The following is a 17,544-nucleotide window of genomic DNA, read 5'->3' as shown; positions in this document are numbered from 1 at the left end:
CTTGCTACGTCTGACAACGTGTCGGATATATCATATTTCGCGTCAACCAAATCTCCACTTGCTACTTCTCCCCAACACAACTTTGATCAACGCCAACATGATCGGTCGGACGACAATTGTTGTTCGCCTAGGGTTTTTAGAACCTCAATTCCCACCCAACTTCAGGTCCAAGCCTAGGCAGTTCATCCGCCACCCTCTCCACGTCCTTGTCACTTGCGTACAAGTCAGTTGGGAGTACGAGGTGCATTGTGGAATAGACATACCCTCTTGCACTCACACAGATAACAATACTTGGTCTTCATTGTCTTGGCCAGCTCAACAGCGCCCCAAAACAGCATGAGCAGTCTCTAGAGCGAGAATAATCCCCTCCATCTCAGTGAGCATCTTCGAAGCCCTCGAAAGCTTGATCATCGGTAACGGCAATAAATGTTGCATGTCCTAAGTCGTTCCAAAGAACTTAGCTTTGGCCTGTTCAGAAAGAGAGCGAGACAGAAATGTGATATCATTAATCACGTCACACATCAGGGAAATATGCTGGCTCTACTTACCCGGCCCCAGCATAGCTCAGACCAGCTGAGATGGAATGGGTACCTTGTATCTGTCCATGCTAATCCTGCAACATATATGTCCTACTCCCATGTAAGACCCCCTTAGTGCCTCCAATTAGAGTAGCGGCATGTTTCTTCGTCTCAAGGCCGTCATCCCCTGCTTCAACTCCCAGAAGCTTCACACTTGGATCATTAATAAACGGATAAAACATTCCTGAGTGATTACTTGCCCTACCAATGCAGGCAACAACCGCATCCGGTGGTTTATTTCGTTGTTCCAGCATTTGTGTCTTCGTCTGATCTCCAATGACAGTCTGGAAAGTGCGCGCGATCGTAGGAAAGGGGTGTGGGCCAATAGCTGAACCGAGAATATGATATGCAGTGTCCACCTTCGCAACAACAACTCGAAAACTTTCGTCGACGGCGTCTCTAAGCGTTTTTGAGCCTGCCTCGACAGGAATGGCCTCAGCACCAAGTAATTTGATCGTGAATCCGTTCAGTGCTTGTCTCCTGATATCTTCCTATAAAGCTGTTAGCTACAAATTTGTAACACTGTTTCCAGCCTGTAGACTTACTGCTCCCATCAAGACGGTGCACTTCATGTTGAATCTAGCGCAGACTGTGGCAGTTGCTTCACCATGCATGCCAGCCCGAGTCTGAGTAATAATTTCAGTCTTACCCAGCCGGCGAGCCAGAAGAACCTTTCCCAGAACGTTGTTAATTTTATGACTTCCAGTATGGTTCAGATCCTCACGCTTCAACCAAATAGTGGCTCCGCCAACCTGTTCAGTAAGGCGACCCACGACATGAAGATGCCCAGGCCTTCCTAGGTAGGGGTAGTATGATCGAAATTCTGCCTAGAACTCGGGATCGTTCGTAAGTTTTTCAAAACCTGCCTCCAGTTCTGATAGGCAACTCATTAGTAATTCTGGGGAATCCGAGCCCCCAAATTCACCAAATACTGCAGGAAAGACTTTTGGATCTTCTCCTTCAGAATTAATTGCCTCCTGTTCATCAAGCAATCCTGACTGGCTGCCCTTTGAATAAGTGGTACCATTCACATGCACGGGAGTATTAGTCTCTTGAGCTTCATTCGATGCCTCAATAACACCAACTCCTCGAGTGGTTCGACATTGTAGGAAATTTCTCCTTCCCCATACCCCAGCACAGTATTCCTCCGCAGGTTTGGACCGATCTCCAGGAGCCGCCTCGGTCAAGGTTGTGATAATTCGACTGCTGATAACAACACCATCTGCTATGCTGGCTACACTCAAGAAGTGATCTCGTGTGCTGACACCAAAACCAACTGCTATTGGGACATTGCCATTGTATTGCTTGGTCCGTTTCAATAGCTGGGGTAGATCGGCATTTAGAGTACCTGTTGCACCCGTGACACCCATACGCGATACGATGTAGACGAATGAGTCCGCAACTTTGCAGGGAAATTTCAGTCAGTTTTCGGAAGTGGCTGGAATAAAGTATTAGAAGCTAGATAGGTCGGACGACTAATGTGAGAAGAGCTTACAAGGAGCGTACGACAGTCTATATACAATTGCCAGTGAGAGTACTTCATCGTGAACGTATCATGACTTACCCGCCCTTCGCACAAAGATTCCTGAATTTCACAGCCTTGTGCGGAGGAAGATCTATCACAATTAAGCCATTTACACCAGTCGCACGACAGTCATTCGGCAATTGCTCCTCGCCATGGCTCAAAAGTGTGTTGTAATAACCCATTAATAGCACCGGCGCTCTAAGACCTGTTTGCTGAGCTTCTGTTACCATCCCTAGGGTGGACTCTATCGTGACATTATTCGCAAGCGCTTGCTATACATATGATCAACGAACGGTATTTGCGGTCTGAATCGTAGGCCCATCCGCGAAGGGGTCCGTGAAAGGCTGGCACTGATGTTAGAAAGAACGGTGGGTATCAAATAGCACTTGAGACTACTAACAACACCGAGCTCAAGAATATCTGCGAAGCGAAGGCTAACAAGATATGTCAATTGAGTCGACAAAACTGTATTTCATACCTGCACCCCCAGCCTCCAATCCCAATGTAATGTCTACTGCCTCTTCAACTGTAGGAAATCCAGCTCTAACAAAGGTTACAAAGGTAGGCTATATTATAAGTCAACAATGCCTTCCTGAATAGTATCATATAACTACAGATAGCTTCCGCTACCACACGAATATATACCCGATTTCCTTCTTTGCATTGTGTAAATGTTTGTTTGATACCCTCCATATTCAAAGAAATGAAGATACTCTGCTGGCAGATCCATTGAGTTGGAAAATACTCAAAGGTTCAGAGTCAACTGTGGTGGTCCTTGGAACATTTTATATCGATGGTCGGCAGCCATGATGAACTAGAGTTCATATCAAGTGAATAAGGTTACAGAGGTGCATTCCAAAACCTGTAATGGAACAAGTGAGCCTGTCATCAGGGGACCATTTGGCCAGGGATTACGAAGAGGCCCATTTGTCCGATTACTTTTTGGGACATGTCTCCGTATTTCTCATGAAGCGCGCTGGCCTGAGTTACTTTATATATATGTCTTGGCAACCTCATGACGCGCAGGTCACCTCATTACTCTTTTACTCTGGTAAATACTAGTAGAAACTGTAAGTTCAGCATGATTGGTCTGACACCGTGATCACTGTGTATTTAAATATAAAACAAATGCAACAGTGATCAAGCATAGCAATAATAACTCCGGTACTTGACTCCGGCATAACAGGCGATGACTAAGCAAGGCTGTTCGTCACGAGTTTTAAAGGATCGTCGCTCTAAGACATACTCTTTCCAGTATCACTTGATTTGGTGATCGAGCCCAGCGAAGTATCGTCGCTATGTTAGCGCAGAGCATTTATATTGATGTCTGATCCGAAGAATGGTGCGACAACAGCCCGACAGGAAGTCTGCGAACCAGCAGCATCAACCTCGGGACAACCGGGAGCATGATGATAGAACTTCCGACAGCCACGAGGGCTTGCCAAATGAACCTGCTCCAAAGCGCCACAAACGAGGAAAATACGTGTCAAAAGCTTGGTACGGAGCCAGAAAATAATACGTTACAGCCACGTCGCTGACACCTCGAGCCTGTTTTCCAGTGGCCAATGCCAGAGGAGAAAAATCAAGGTGAGAAAGCCAAAATGGTCTGTGTTTGATCTGTCCCTAAGGCCGTGGAATGACTGTAGTGCGATGGGTGCATCCCCTGTCGACCATGTGTCCTCAATGGCCGAGATTGCCTCATGCAGACAATCGACATGCGGCGCCGCCGAACAACCGGGCTGACGGAGTCTGGATTTCCCGACAGGGAGCTGGCCAATGCGGACGCTGGCTTTCATAGTCAGGACGATCAGTATGAGCCTTGGCCATATTACTGCGCCCGTTTAATAGAGTTAAGCTAACTGTACGATCAGACTAACTGCAAGAGACCTTGCGTCTCGACTTAGTCGGATTGAGCATCAACTAAGCTTAGTCTTGGAGTCAGTAGGCCGCGACAAAGGAAGCCCAGTTGACAAAGAACTAGGAACCGACGAGTCAACCAATCTCCTAGAGACTGGCGTACAGCGGAACATCAATTCTGATGTCTCAAATGCTGCTAGATCACAGGTACCAGCTTTCTCAGGTGAATCTTCTATTAACCACACCCTGGATCAAATTGAGGGCTACCTGGAGCGTACGGATGTCAGGTATGGTCATGCAGAGCGTCTTATGTCCTGTCAGGCATCAGGTACATCTTTGACTGCGCCAAGCTCCCCGGCAGGTGGCTCTAGAGAGACGCATGAGACAGTCGATATACGAAGAATCTTGAATACATGTGGCATCCATCCACGCAAAGAAGAATGGGATGGGTACATGCAGACCTTCTGCGATGAGGTTCACATTTTGTATCCCTTCCTTCACATTCCAAGCCTATGGGCTAATTATGCCAACATGTGGAATTCTGGCTTTTCCTCCACGGAGCATGAGTTTCAAAGAAGCAAGGATTACCGGATGATGGTCGCTCAAGTATGGGTTTGTATCGCACTTGGAAGATGTACCGAATCACCTCGAGTAAGCAGTGAGGAGGGCAAGCACTCTGCTGGATGGAGTATCTTCGAGGCCGCAATGGACCTTATTGGAGACCTTGTCGGCTGCTTTCGGGCGTGTTCAAGACCTATCATTACATTGCAAACTTACGCATTGATGGTACACGGTCTGACTTCAGAATAGCACTATACACAAGATGCTGACTTTTCCCGGTTGTCTCAGGTCGTATATCTTTTTCGACTCGACGCCAATGAAAGAGCGGAGAAATTCTTAGCGCTTGCCATCTCGCATGCACATCACCTAGGCTTTCATCGGTCCAAGGTCGTCCGATGTATGTCAGCTTTCAACGATGAGATGATTCGGCGACTATGGTGGTCTCTTTATGCACTTGATCGCCGATTAGCAATTGAGACGGGCCACCCATTCCTAATCCAAGATGTCAATGTCGATGCTCCTCATCCCCAGAATCTGGACGACGAATGGCTCAACCGGCACAAGGAAGACTCCAAGACAAGCAATGAGCTAGAAAACGACATCAAGGCAGCACTTTCGAAAGATCCCACCACACCAATACCATATTTATCTGCGACCATCCGCTACTCTCGAGTTGTGGGGAAAATATGGGAGGCAATCTACGGTGCAAATATGACGGACGTCATCCCCAGCTCAAGTCTACTAGAATACCTAGACCAACTCATATCCCGAGCCCAAGTGGAAGTACGACCAGAGTTCTCCGATAGCCATCAATCCGAGCCGCCCAATCTTGAGCGAAGTAACCCACTTCGATGGCTTACCAAGCAACAGATGCTGATGCGAATCGTACGAAACTTCTCTATCTTACTTCCTTCACCCCCTCCCACCCATTATTCCATTCCTTGGTTACTAACCACATACCCAGCGATGGCTCTCCCTCCGCCTCCTCATCCGAAAACCAATCCTCCAACAACGAGCATCACCCCAGGAATCTATCGCCGACATCCTCGAAACAGAAGTCACCTGCATCCGAATCGCCTGCAATATCATTCAGGAATTCAAACAAATCCCCCAATACACGGCGTCTGCATTCCCCTTCCTCCACTCACTAGTCGGCGCCACAGTCGTCACCCTAGGCCTGATCATCCGAGAGCCCTCGTTCAAAGCAATGTACGGCAACATAACACTCCATGCTGCAATCTCACTCGAGAACTACTGCCGCAAGACATGGGTCTCGGGAAAAATGATTCGAACAATCCGAAGACTAAATCAAATAACTTCGTCCGTTCTGTCTAATTCCAGAAATAGAGCGTCGAGTCGTTCCTCAATGCAGCCATCATCCCACAACCATACCACGGATACCAACCGTGTCCCTCAGACCACATCAACCACAACCTGGGCATCATCCACTACTCTTCCTCTTGAGAATCCTACAAGTCACACATCCACTGTTCATGCTAGTTATATCCCGATTTCGGCACTGACGAATCAAAATACAACTTCCCTTACCACAAGTCCTATGCATGCCCCCCATTCAATAGCCCCATCAACACATTTTCAGCATGCTTCCGAAGGATGGACTGTTACGCCGACGAACCTCGTGACCACGGACTTTGACTTCGAGCAGAGCCTTACTAGTGACCTTATACCGGATGGTCATGTCTACGGATGGATGGCCGGAACACAACCAGGTGAGATGCAGCAGGATGGAACTGCATACATGGAGATGGGATGGCTGGAGTCTTTGTTTGGGACTGATCTAGGGTCTAATGTTATGGTACCACCTGAGGGTTAGTTTAGGTCCTCCTTTTTCAAGTGCGAGGTTTGGTTTGTGTATAGTATCTGAGCAGATGCGTGCTTAGGTGTTGTTGGATAGATCTTAATTTATGGGGGTGATTACCCGTTCAAACTCAGGTAGATACAGACCAAAGGCGTGTAGCCGTTTTTAATTGTAGTCTGTGGTTTTACTTTGCCATGGCCTCTGTACTTCATGGATAGTTTATTTCTTAAATTCGTTGCTGAAGCCGTTAGATTGCTTGTATGGGCTTGTCTATAGATACTCCATCATTTGCTTGGCCGTGGCCTACTTATGTACCAGTCATCAAAATAGATCGGTTCAATTAAGTTGCTTTATTCTTTTCTATTTAGTTCTATTTTGTCTTATTCTTTTGTGCATTTTATTTTTTGGTCGCACAACCTTTGTACGGGGGCCTGATATTAAACTATACACTAGGTTTATGGGGATATTATTCTAAAACCGCACTTCAAACTGATATAGATGGATATACAAACACAGATTGGTCAACGAAAGTGCAGTTGTCTTCTATAGAGCCTTTCCCTTAATCCAACAAACGTATCTTTGTAAGTTCTATCCTATAAGTCACAATAGCTGCATTTCTTGCAAACTCTATATCTAACATACCGCGAATAAATATACTATTCAACGCTCATCGACACTCACGCAATGCCTTTAAAGGGCAGTGTGGCTAGGCAACACGCCCGCATTCTCAAAGGACCGATAGGTCTCAATCCACGTTTCGAAGGTATCGTCTGTTCGCTGCCAACCGTACTTCCTGGCCTTGTTGACAGACGATATTGTGCACCAAGACTTGCCGGTTGCCCAGTTGAAGAAGCCCCAGGTGCCCCAGTCGAAAGCTTCGAGCTTGCCTCCGTATTTCTTCACCACGGCTTCCCAGATGGGACGCTTGTCTTTCGCCCATTCTACCATGTCGATTTCGTTGTTAAGAGTATCAGTTTGGCCGGCGGCCTTGTTGAATTGAGGCTCAGGGGCCTAGATGGAGACTGTTAGCTAACCATTCGGTCTTTTCTCTGTATATGAGATAACATACCTCCACGCCGAAGTATTTGGCAACATCTTGCCACAGATATTTCCACACGAAAACGTCTCCGTTACAATGAAGGAAGTCCTCATTTTTGCAGTGGTCCTTTGTCGTAGCGTGGATCGTCAAATCAGCCAAGCTAGGTGCGTAAGAATTGTCGTCTATCGAGTTCCAGAAATACTCGTTGCCCGGGAACTGAGCGGGCTGGCCGAGCTCACGGCAGATCAGCATGTAGATAGCCACAGTCAGGGCTTCGGACATCCCGTTTGCTGTGATATAGCACAGTTTAGTTAGCTCAGTCAACAGGTACACACATACTGCCAGATGGACCAACCGTGAGGAGCAAATCCATTGATTGCGTTCGGGCGGATAACGTTCCAGGACCACGTGTTTCGCCTCTTCTGCACCTCCTTCAGATAATCTTCCTGGACGTAATAGAAGTTGTAGCCCTTGTCGTCGTATCTGGGCATGTCCTCCGATAGAGGGAACTTGACAGGTCCAAGGTGAACACCATAATACTACGGCTCTTTTAGTGAATCTTCACAACCAAACACAAGTAGCTCAATAAAGCATCGCAATACGGGAGACTAACCTTTCCACCGGTTTGAAGGCAAACCCGCTCCAAATTCGGGCAGACTTCATCCACCGCATCCATAAAGTTCTTGAATAAAGGTACGTTCTTTTCTTTCAAGACCCTAAAGTCATCATGGTGCACGTACGAGGTGAAGTATGTATGAGTAACTGGCGCGCAGATGTTCCTCAACTTGGCGACGATCTTCTCTCCCGGTTCGAGGAAGTCCACGGCCACAAATTCCACGCGAGGGTCCGGCCAGAAATATGCCAGGGGGCGCCTGGAAGTCACAATAATCTTCGACCTATATCGAGTTGCTTAGAACAAGAGGCCCTTCACCGATGTAAACGATCGCCGTTTGAACATACCACTCGGTCTTAGGCTGCCGAACCAGGTGCTCGATGATTGCGAAACCACTGATGCCATTGGCACCTGCGACAAAAGCGACATTGCCGGATAGGGGACTCATGATGAACCTTTTCTTATGTGGAAATCCTTGAGGTTGTTAGATAGACGAAATCAAACAGGACAGCCTTCAACCTCTTTATAGATGGGCTGTCTCATCATACAGCAGCACATATCGTGGACAATAACCTCATTCGGCATCCCGCTGAGACTGGATGGGTCAAGAATCGGAACTTCCATGCAAAACTGGCCGCTTTTGCCGATGTGCATATGGGTCCCTGGTGTGGCAGAATGCGATAGCTCGCAATGAGAACATTGCATGACTCCTGTTCGGAGATAATGGTTGTAGTTCTCTGCCGTTCTGACTTGCCCGCGTGTCTTTCAGCACCACTGATGGGCGGCGATATAATAGATCTGCAGCACTAGAAAAGTTACCAAAATATTATAGGCTGTGGCCTGACGAGTACTTGAGGATTTCCGGTGTTGTGGGTAAACCCAAAGCGGAAGGTGTGGGTCACGTTCGGTGTTCGGAGGCGGAATTATTGCAACATTTCCGTTCCATTTCCGTTCCATTTCCGTGCCAAGTTCAACATGCATTAAATTTGGTTGTCTGGGTCATGTGTCCAGTGTGTACAATTGCGAAACGAGTAGTTTCTGATCGACCTTAGTGATTACTGAAGTTAGTATCTGACAGTTCTCTAGTCAGACAGCTATATTGGTTTCATACCTATCTACATGGGGTCCCTCCATGTTTTAATTAATCTACTACGGTTGTGCGCGGTCTTTAAATCTGAAAGCGTGGTGTTTCCACGCTGTTTGTTACTCTGGGGCTTGTTTGGACTTTCTTATTCTATCTCAAGCGCATGTGCTACTAGTAAGACCTTACTACTACTAACTAGTATTCCCACTGCCCGTGACTTGGCACTACGACTAACTTGAAGTACTTCTACCCTTCCAGAAATGGTCTAGCGCCTTCACCGCAATCTAAGTTCTGTTTCTCTTCTACGACCATCTAACGTCCTATTCAGACATCTAGTTTACCATCCATTCTCCTCTTCCCGTCGATCGTTCTCTTGTTATGGATTCTTTTGCTGGCCTGTTTCTGTAGGTGTCTGCTCGATTTAGTCGCAGATATCCAAACCTACAAGAGCAAAGCCATAAGCGGATAATGATCTCATGATTCCTACTTTCACCTGTTATGTCATTCCAGAACTGCCATATATGTTAATGATTCAATATCCGCTCGACTTGCTCGCTTTTGAAATCCACCTCCTTCTCATGGTTTCTGGCTTTTCTTTTGGGGCAAACCCTCACGTGGTGCCTGGTGCCTGATGTAAACAACTCGCAACGGTTACCTCATTCTTTCGCTCACTGCCTCATTTTCTTTTCAACCATCACATTCTGCCCAGTTCGATCTTCCATGGCCTTTCTTTCCTGATTGTCTTTTCTCTACTGTTCGCTGTTTCCTATCTCCCAAAATCACTAAGCGCCAACTAGTTGTATTCTTTTCATACTTTTCGATTGACTACAGCACACCATGCATATTCTCGAGAGAATTAGGCATGACCTTGTGACCGAAGGTCGTGGTCAATACACTCTTACGGTCGACCAATTTAATTACGACTCCTTTGACGAGCTATTCGAGGAAATGAGGCCTCGGTATGTTTACCTATAATGTTGGGTGCAAGCACTGACAGGAACAATGAAAGCCATTGCTACAACTCTTTCACTCAAATGCTTGACGTCGATATGCCACTGTGGGTACATGGGCTTTGCATTAATTGGTTCAATTCTTGGGTGACCCAAATGGTGGTGGAAGGATACGTCGCCCAAAGATCGTTATATGTTTCCACAGGGATTACTTTGAGAGGGTTCACTGGCCGCTTTCACGGGAGGTATGTCGCCTACAGTCTTCCTATCATATTAGAATGTACTAAGACTTGTAGTGTAAAGGAGCCAGATTGTTTCATTACCTCACGCGGAATATGGCCTGGTGTTACGCTCGAAGTCGGATACTCAGAGACGTATGACAAACTATTACAAGATGCAGATCTCATGTTGGAAGGCTCCCAGGGCAAAATTCGTCTGGTAATACTCGTGAAGCTAGTCCCACCCGGGCCCAATGATACACACTTTGAGACTGGATTTGTTGAGCTACATGAGTATAACCCTGCATCCGGGACCAGAAGAAAAAGAGGTTGGAGAAAGGTAGGTCTAATGCATGGCGTTCACTTTGCATGATTCTTACATTAATTCAGACACTTTATCCAATTCCGAGAAGCCATGGTCAGCAGCGTATCACACTGCAATGGGATGATATAATTCGAGACAATACAGACCTTCTCTTACGCCCAGTGTCAAGTCCCCCTCCCCCCTTGATGCTTGATGACTTGCGCAGATGTGTGGAGTTTGGACTTGACCAAGAACTGAAGACTCGAGAGCATTTAGCAGAGCTCTGAGTTGTTCCTTTCCATGTTTTAACTGTTAATCTGCTTGAGCACTGATAGTGGTCGAGGCCGTTCTTTAGCTACACTTCTAATATAATTACCTTTGTTAACCTACTCTTCATACTTGCTTCATGCCATATGCTTTGACTACTTTAACTGTCACTTCAATCAGCCTAAACTATGCTCTAAGCATACACGCGTCCTTCTTTAGATACGTTACTCCTCTGGATTAATGCTGTCAAGAGGAATTAGATATAACGCTCTGTTCAGAGTTGAAGAGATGGAGATGAACATATTAAATCGCATAGCAATATGAGATTCTTGTGGAGTAGAAACACGATTGTAACGGGTTTTATTATATACCGAAGTCAAGTTTCTAGTATTTAATCTTTGAAACAAACGTACTAACACCCATACCCGATCCTAAATCTGCAAACACTAGTAAGTAGCCAGCTAGATCATCTTCGAAGCCATCTGACTGCGCTGCCTAATCCTCGCCCCATATCGATAGAACACAAAGGGGATGAATGTCAGAAGTACCTCCACCAATGCTAACATCGTGCCCGCCCAATTCACCCCCATTACCCCATACATCTTCGAGCCTGCAAGTGGCAATACTCCGCCAAACACATATCTAACAATCGAATTTCCAGCGATCGCAGAGGCGGCATACATACCATAACTAGCCGCCAGATAGCTCGTGGCATATATGAAGACCAGCCCATTCCCCAACCCAAATGGGACACCCGCTAGTATGTATGATATCCAATGGACAGGTGGTCGGGCCGTCCAAGAAAACCAGAACTCTCCAACCGGGATCAATATGCCACCAATGCATATTGGTCGTACCAGGGCCTCTGGTGGGATCTTGCCTGTGATCGGGTCGGGGGGATGCTTTGCAATGAGGAATTTGCGGACTAAGGGTTCTGAGAATACAGCCAAGGCTATACCAGTGCCAATGCCCAGATAGCCAAGCCCTGCCAGTCCTGGGGACCACTCGCGGAGTTGCTGAAACACAATTGGATACCCGACAAAGCATAGGAATAACACTGCATATATAACACCCACGTATACGTTCCAGAACAAGCTGTCCCGTCAGCATGAGCTGTACTTAAGGGCCCTCAATTACTCACCATATTGGTTCAAACATAGCCATAATTAATGGTCGGCTGAGACTAGTCTGCAGCCTTTGCCAGATACTTTCTTCCGCTTGGCTGTCATACTTCGTCCACCAGCGCGTATCACCAGTTTGGGTTTGCTTCGCTTTTCGTCGCCTCTTAAGCAGAACGGGTGCGTACGTCTCTTTCACCAAACAGAGACATGCAGTTGATGCTCCACCGCATATAAGCACAATCCAATTGATCCAACGCCATCCGAGATACTGGTAAACAAAGCCGCCGATAATAGGACCTAGTGATTGTCAGCGGGTGCCTAAACCGGTGATTTTAGGGAACTAGGTTGTACCTAGAACCGGGCCATTCATTGCCCCAAGGCTCCATAAACTAAACGCTAAAGCTCTGTACTCGGGGTGGATTATATCGTTTATAGTGCCAGGTCCAGCAACTACCGAGGCACTGCCGAAGAAACCACCGAAAAACCTGCTGATCACGACGGCCTCGAAGTTTGGTGCCAGTGCGACCGGTAAAACTAGGATAGTAAACAAGACACCAGTACTGATGTAGATTATCCGTCTTCCATACACTTCAGACAGAGGCGCAAGAACTAGACACCCCAGCCCCAGACCTATCATGTAGGTGGTCAGCCCGAGAAGCACCACAATCCGAGATGTAACATCGAAAGATTCTTGGATTCCCGGGGAGCCGGATGTATAGGACGTGGAATACAGTATCCTAAAGGTTGTTTATATACTCCTGTTAATTCTAAGCAATCCTCCAAGCCAGGGAATTATAGTATACATTATGCGGGGAGGAAACATTGTATAACTTACACGCATGTCGTAGTCAGTGAGACAGACCAAACAGTGAAGCATTTGTACCACAAAGGCCAGTTACTTGGATTTTCCTTGTCATTTTGTTCCCAGTCAACCTCGAACGCAGGATCTCGCGGTGCAGACTCAGAATTCTCGGCCAAATGTCCCATACTGACCGTTGTCGGCGACCAGGCTGTCTAAAAATACTACTCGACACAAGGTAAACCATCTTAGGGTATGCCGTGTATTAGTACCTTGAAGGAGAGTGACACGGTCCTACGGTGAGTACCCAACGATAAGCTGTCGTGTGTTTAACACGAGGCATGCACAGACCTAGCAATCCCGGTTAGGACATCGTTCCTGTAGGTATAATCATCATGCGAGACCGTATTAACAAATTATATTGCAGTATTGGTTGCTAGGATCCTTAGGGGTGGACTTGGTGGATCTGGCATACCGGAAATAGTGCCGGAAACCCGGAACGATTTCCGCTCGAGTATAAAAGTTTGGTGAATCAGTCCCCTCGGCATGTCGATCTGCATATCCAATTGTTCATATCCTTGTGATTCTAGAAATCCACCAGAATTCTGTTTCAACCTGAATTAAAAAGCAATCAAGGTGAAATTGGGGCGCCGAATTGAAAATTCACTTCCGTAGCCGGTCACTAGAATATCCCCGGACGCCCCTGTTCGGGAGGCATACATATGAATTCAGCTATAAAGTACACCGGCATTCTACTGAGCTCATTGCAATAGATCTTGAAGTGTGTCGACACGAAACACATATTCTTTTTCAAGGGTCAAACTAATCATGTGTCCACCGGTGCAGTTGCCTTTCAACACACAAAAAGGTAGCCAGATCGATGGGCTATGCCACTTTGTCTATGAGAAGTATGGCTTGTTCTATAACGGGAAGTATAAAGAGGACACCCTGAAAGCTGGTTCTTTGATACTGGGAATTCGCCAATGGCATGGCAATGGATTGTTCGCTGGTAGAGGCATTCTGGTCAACTACTGGTCCTACGCAGAGCGTCATGGAAAGGCGGATGATGGGACCAGTGGCGTCTCCATCACGTACGACGAGCTAATGGCATGTCTTGCCTAGCAATCTCAACCTTCGAAGCGAATTATTCAAGTTTTGAAGGGTGAGATGTTGCTGATTCGATCCGGTTTCACACACACACATACGTCCAACTATCGGAAGACCAGGAGCGTGAATCAGCATACACAACGCCTCACACGATTTCTGGGATGGCGCAATACGAGACAGTGCTGGAGTTCCTTTGTGATAAACAAGTAGCTATGGTGGAAGATGATGCGCTAGCATGGGAATGCTTGCCTCCTGCCCATCTTCTATCTTCCTCTACCATGGAGTCTTGTTAAGAGGCTGAGGATGTCCTATTGGAGAATTACTCTGGTTAGAGGACCTTGTTCAAGCCTGTGGTGGACATAAGAAATAGACCTTCTTTCTCCCATCGGCCCCACTCCATGTTCCTGGCGGAAATGGTAGCCCTGCCAACATAATGGCCATTCTTTAAAGATTAGCCCCACAATAACAATTGACGAGATGGCTTTTTAATGGGAAATGAGATGTAGCGATATCGCATATGTAAGAGAAAGGCTCCCGATAGCGGTAATTCTTTATCAATCTATCTATCAATCAATCAATCCACTACCCCTCATCGGCATCCGCCGTCATGACCCCCCGCACACCTTGAGTATCCTTGTTACGTAACTTACACCATAGAAGGCTTACCCACCCGCATAATCAGGATGTCAGGTGTACCGTACCATACACATGCCAATGATGCAACACCCCTCATCAGGCCTGTTGGAGATTTGGAGGCCTTCCCTTATTTAAGGCCGACATTTTCGTTTCATGATTTATGACATTTAACGTTCTCTATTATACTATAGACCCCAATTGTACTTCTGTAACCCGATCATCACGAACACACCCACCATGTCTCTCGCAACACTCGACGTTAGAACCCCCAAGATATCCCAACCATAGGACACCGACTAATGACTGGAATAGACATCGCAACACCCCAACCTCCCCTCTGCATCCGCGACTCTCTTCAAGGCCAAGGCCGCCAAGAAATTCAGCTTCGAACAGATTGCCCAACACATCGGTCGCAACGAAGTCGCAACCGCAGCCATCTTCTACGGCCAGGCCAAGGCCTCACCGGAGGACATTACCAATCTCGCTTCCCTCTTGGAAGTTTCCCATGAGCTCTTGGAGGAGCAACTCGGTGGCTTCCCGGATCGCGGCAAGTCCGTGGAGATGCCACCCAAGGAGCCTCTGATCTACCGCTTGTATGAGATCGTGCAGAACTATGGATATGCCTACAAGGCCGTTTTGAACGAGAAGTTCGGTGATGGCATCATGAGTGCTATCTCATTCTCGACAAAGGTGGAGAAGGAGACCGACGCTGATGGAAACAACTGGGCTGTTATTACCCTTCGGGGCAAGTGGTGAGTACCGTTCTTATTGTTTGTGTGTGAGGATTGTGATTCTGACGTGTATAGGCTTCCTTTCTCGAGATTCTAAAGGGTTCATACCACTGTGACGGGCAAGCTGAGTAGGCTCGTGTATGTGGATTGATGATGTTATGTCCATGTATGTATGAAAGTAAATAGTATGAAAGCATATGCCTGATGACAACCTGTTTCCAAGTTGGTACAGTGTAAAATGTGAGAGCGACAGACTTTCTCATAAAGAATAATTGAACGATAAACCTAATATGAAACTCGATCACAGCTTCAGGGATAAAGGTTGATAACATCCTGTTTATCAAGAAGTAATAAGGAGCCAGATGCTACTGTTGTATGCAAATATTTAAACTATGTGGTTCTCTTATTGTATGTATCGATGTAGAACTTCTCAGGGCTCAAATATAGCCCATAGCGTGATCCACTCAATTGAGGGAAGGAGTATAAATACTTTTCGACAGAGTCATCACAGTAATGACAGACATGGTCGGTTTGGTAGAGCAAACAATGTCTATATTGACAAACACATCTTTAGAGAACCAGTAGGCAAGGTCTTCTATGAAAACTACTACAAAGCAAAGGGCAATTCACGAGGTACGGCTTATTATACTGCAAACAAATGAAACAAACCAAAGCTGTGCTAGACTAACAGTATGTCCATGGTGAAATTCACTTTCACCCCTACGTGTTTAAATTCACTTCACTGGACATCCCCCATCAGCCTGACTACAACACCCAGCTGATGTGATCTTGGCCCTTAACAATCTTTGTCCGCAATTGACAGGTTCTCCTACATTTCTTCCCTTTCCCATCTCCTCACTCTCTCATTTTCTCGTTCCCTTCATCATCATATCCCCTCTCCCTAATACTCATACATCCTCCCTCTGCTGGTCTCATCGATACACATTATCATCACTATGGCAGAAAAGACAACCTCTAAGGTGAAGTGCACCTACGCCGGCTGCAAACTAGTCTTCAATTCAGAAAAGGCCATGAAGCAACACAAGACCTTTGACTCTGAGCACGAGTATTGCACCCAGTGTGACGAAGACTTTGAAGACGAGGAGCGCCTTCTCATCCACAAGATCAAAAGCGTCAAGCATATTGTCTGTCCCGTTTGTGGCATCGAGTTTCGCAGCGATGGTGGTCGCAATTCCCATATTCGTCAGGTGAGAACCTCGAGCGATCCCATAGCCATCGCTACTGATCTGATCTCCGGTGAAGAACCACCACTCTATGCAGATTATCCCTTGCCACGGTTGTAAGGCTACTTTCAAATCCGCCAGCGGCCTGATGAGCCATATTGAGAAGGACGAATGCCCCACCATCCGCTATGTTCATCTCCTCCGGGAGCAGTCCAAGAAAATGATGATCAGGGAGGCTCTAGGTGCTGGTGAGGGAATAAATCTGCCAATTATCCCTCCACAGGGCACCTTGGAGGATACCGAATACGATGATGCGGACGGTGGAGTTATGCTTGAAACCGGTGAGGGGGCAAGTCATGAAATTTCGAATAGGGAAGCTATGAACAACCAGCCAAAGCCTGGTCAGGACGACCCCACTGCTAGTGTTTCGGCGATGCTTGCTCTGAAGCACTGGCCGACTTTGGATGGGAAGGCGTCCAAGGGAAAGAGTATTGCTCCTAGTGACCTATTGGCTTTCTCCGAATTGAGCATCGCGACAGGCAAAGACAGCAAGTCGTGGAAGGGGAAGGAGCCTGTCAGATCTAGCTCCGATGTTGTGTCGTCACAACGTCCATTTGGTGTTGGAACAATCCGCCCTGGAGACACACTGCGCATGCTCGATCGCGCATGGGATGCTACAAAGTTCTTTAATTCATTCACGGGCCAATACGTCTGTCCCTGTAAGACGGGCTTTGCCACCATGGCTGAATTTGAGAACCATGTCCTGATGAAGAGTCGCATGATGGAGGATAGACAGTACGTTGCTGCCCGACTGACAGGTTATTGTAGCTAATTATAACATTCACTATCGTTAGGTGTCCCGGTTGTCTCCGCTTCTTCAAAACCACCGCTGCTTTGGTCGCGCATCTCGAATCGCCCAGCACTCGCTGCAGCCTCAGTGACGGTGAGAGATACGGTCAGATCTTCGAGGAAATCACTGGCGGACTTATTCAAACTGCGGGATACACCGAAGATGGGACGATCAAGTACGAAGCTGGCAAGTTGGAAATAACCGATAGCTCCGAACCTGGTACTACCACCGTCGGTACGGACCTGCGTCTGCGTCCTCAGCGCCGGGAGTTCTAGTGCTCTGGCTCCGTCGCCTTTGCCAT

The 17,544-nt window shown here is 47.0% G+C and overlaps 7 protein-coding genes across 7 annotated transcripts; 4 read left to right on the top strand and 3 right to left on the bottom strand.

Moving 5' to 3' along the window:
- Positions 1-136: 136 nt before the first annotated feature.
- On the bottom strand, positions 137-2,796 carry BDV38DRAFT_273616 (tryptophan synthase beta subunit-like PLP-dependent enzyme; the record flags this gene model as incomplete). The annotated part of the gene is made up of 10 exons (XM_032057706.1): positions 137-212; positions 549-607; positions 647-1,069; positions 1,124-1,370; positions 1,413-1,627; positions 1,658-1,980; positions 2,156-2,347; positions 2,393-2,447; positions 2,565-2,669; positions 2,749-2,796. The coding sequence occupies 10 exons, from the start codon at positions 2,794-2,796 to the stop codon at positions 137-139; spliced, it is 1,743 nt and encodes a 580-aa protein (XP_031910513.1).
- Positions 2,797-3,442: 646 nt separating this feature from the next.
- BDV38DRAFT_273615 (fungal specific transcription factor domain-containing protein) lies at positions 3,443-6,355 on the top strand (the record flags this gene model as incomplete). The annotated part of the gene is made up of 6 exons (XM_032057705.1): positions 3,443-3,588; positions 3,676-3,690; positions 3,869-3,913; positions 4,161-4,566; positions 4,810-5,406; positions 5,486-6,355. 6 exons carry the CDS (start codon positions 3,443-3,445, stop codon positions 6,353-6,355), a joined length of 2,079 nt encoding a protein of 692 aa, XP_031910512.1.
- Positions 6,356-6,939: 584 nt separating this feature from the next.
- Positions 6,940-8,655, bottom strand: BDV38DRAFT_255478 (SDR family oxidoreductase). The gene is made up of 5 exons (XM_032055419.1): positions 8,340-8,655; positions 7,993-8,275; positions 7,735-7,918; positions 7,410-7,669; positions 6,940-7,351 (listed from the first exon to the last, which is right to left on the bottom strand). Exons 1-5 carry the CDS (start codon positions 8,438-8,440, stop codon positions 7,031-7,033), a joined length of 1,149 nt encoding a protein of 382 aa, XP_031910511.1. The 5' UTR covers positions 8,441-8,655; the 3' UTR covers positions 6,940-7,030.
- Positions 8,656-9,879: 1,224 nt separating this feature from the next.
- On the top strand, positions 9,880-10,937 carry BDV38DRAFT_163048 (uncharacterized protein). Its single transcript, XM_032051815.1, has 3 exons — positions 9,880-10,271; positions 10,323-10,584; positions 10,635-10,937. The coding sequence occupies exons 1-3, from the start codon at positions 10,051-10,053 to the stop codon at positions 10,833-10,835; spliced, it is 684 nt and encodes a 227-aa protein (XP_031910510.1). The 5' UTR covers positions 9,880-10,050; the 3' UTR covers positions 10,836-10,937.
- Positions 10,938-11,276: 339 nt separating this feature from the next.
- On the bottom strand, positions 11,277-12,923 carry BDV38DRAFT_285911 (MFS transporter; the record flags this gene model as incomplete). Its single annotated transcript, XM_032060578.1, has 4 exons — positions 11,277-11,910; positions 11,957-12,233; positions 12,288-12,673; positions 12,772-12,923. The coding sequence occupies 4 exons, from the start codon at positions 12,921-12,923 to the stop codon at positions 11,277-11,279; spliced, it is 1,449 nt and encodes a 482-aa protein (XP_031910509.1).
- A 1,722-nt stretch (positions 12,924-14,645) lies between these two features.
- On the top strand, positions 14,646-15,413 carry cyn1 (putative cyanate hydratase). Its single transcript, XM_032055418.1, has 3 exons — positions 14,646-14,736; positions 14,791-15,230; positions 15,285-15,413. Exons 1-3 carry the CDS (start codon positions 14,716-14,718, stop codon positions 15,304-15,306), a joined length of 483 nt encoding a protein of 160 aa, XP_031910508.1. The 5' UTR covers positions 14,646-14,715; the 3' UTR covers positions 15,307-15,413.
- Positions 15,414-16,165: 752 nt separating this feature from the next.
- Positions 16,166-17,518, top strand: BDV38DRAFT_273611 (putative C2H2 finger domain protein; the record flags this gene model as incomplete). Its single annotated transcript, XM_032057704.1, has 3 exons — positions 16,166-16,417; positions 16,473-17,188; positions 17,248-17,518. The coding sequence occupies 3 exons, from the start codon at positions 16,166-16,168 to the stop codon at positions 17,516-17,518; spliced, it is 1,239 nt and encodes a 412-aa protein (XP_031910507.1).
- Positions 17,519-17,544: the final 26 nt, after the last annotated feature.

The sequence above is a fragment of the Aspergillus pseudotamarii genome, assembly GCF_009193445.1.
Source record: "Aspergillus pseudotamarii strain CBS 117625 unplaced genomic scaffold BDV38scaffold_54, whole genome shotgun sequence".
NCBI lineage: Eukaryota > Fungi > Ascomycota > Eurotiomycetes > Eurotiales > Aspergillaceae > Aspergillus > Aspergillus pseudotamarii.
This window is presented reverse-complemented; position numbering and strand designations above follow the sequence as displayed.

Excerpts from the sequence above, each read along its gene's own strand:
- BDV38DRAFT_163048 (XM_032051815.1), top strand. The coding sequence starts at position 10,051 with ATGTTGGGTGCAAGCACTGACAGGAACAATGAAAGCCATTGCTACAAC. Across the intron at positions 10,272-10,322 it reads ACTGGCCGCTTTCACGGGAG|TGTAAAGGAGCCAGATTGTT; the intron begins GTATGTCGCCTA and ends TAAGACTTGTAG. Across the intron at positions 10,585-10,634 it reads GAAAAAGAGGTTGGAGAAAG|ACACTTTATCCAATTCCGAG; the intron begins GTAGGTCTAATG and ends ACATTAATTCAG.
- cyn1 (XM_032055418.1), top strand. The coding sequence starts at position 14,716 with ATGTCTCTCGCAACACTCGAC. Across the intron at positions 14,737-14,790 it reads TGTCTCTCGCAACACTCGAC|ACATCGCAACACCCCAACCT; the intron begins GTTAGAACCCCC and ends TGACTGGAATAG. Across the intron at positions 15,231-15,284 it reads ATTACCCTTCGGGGCAAGTG|GCTTCCTTTCTCGAGATTCT; the intron begins GTGAGTACCGTT and ends TGACGTGTATAG.
- BDV38DRAFT_255478 (XM_032055419.1), bottom strand. The coding sequence starts at position 8,440 with ATGAGTCCCCTATCCGGCAATGTCGCTTTTGTCGCAGGTGCCAATGGC. Across the intron at positions 7,919-7,992 it reads GCCTTCAAACCGGTGGAAAG|TATTATGGTGTTCACCTTGG; the intron begins GTTAGTCTCCCG and ends AAAGAGCCGTAG. Across the intron at positions 7,352-7,409 it reads CCAAATACTTCGGCGTGGAG|GCCCCTGAGCCTCAATTCAA; the intron begins GTATGTTATCTC and ends GTCTCCATCTAG.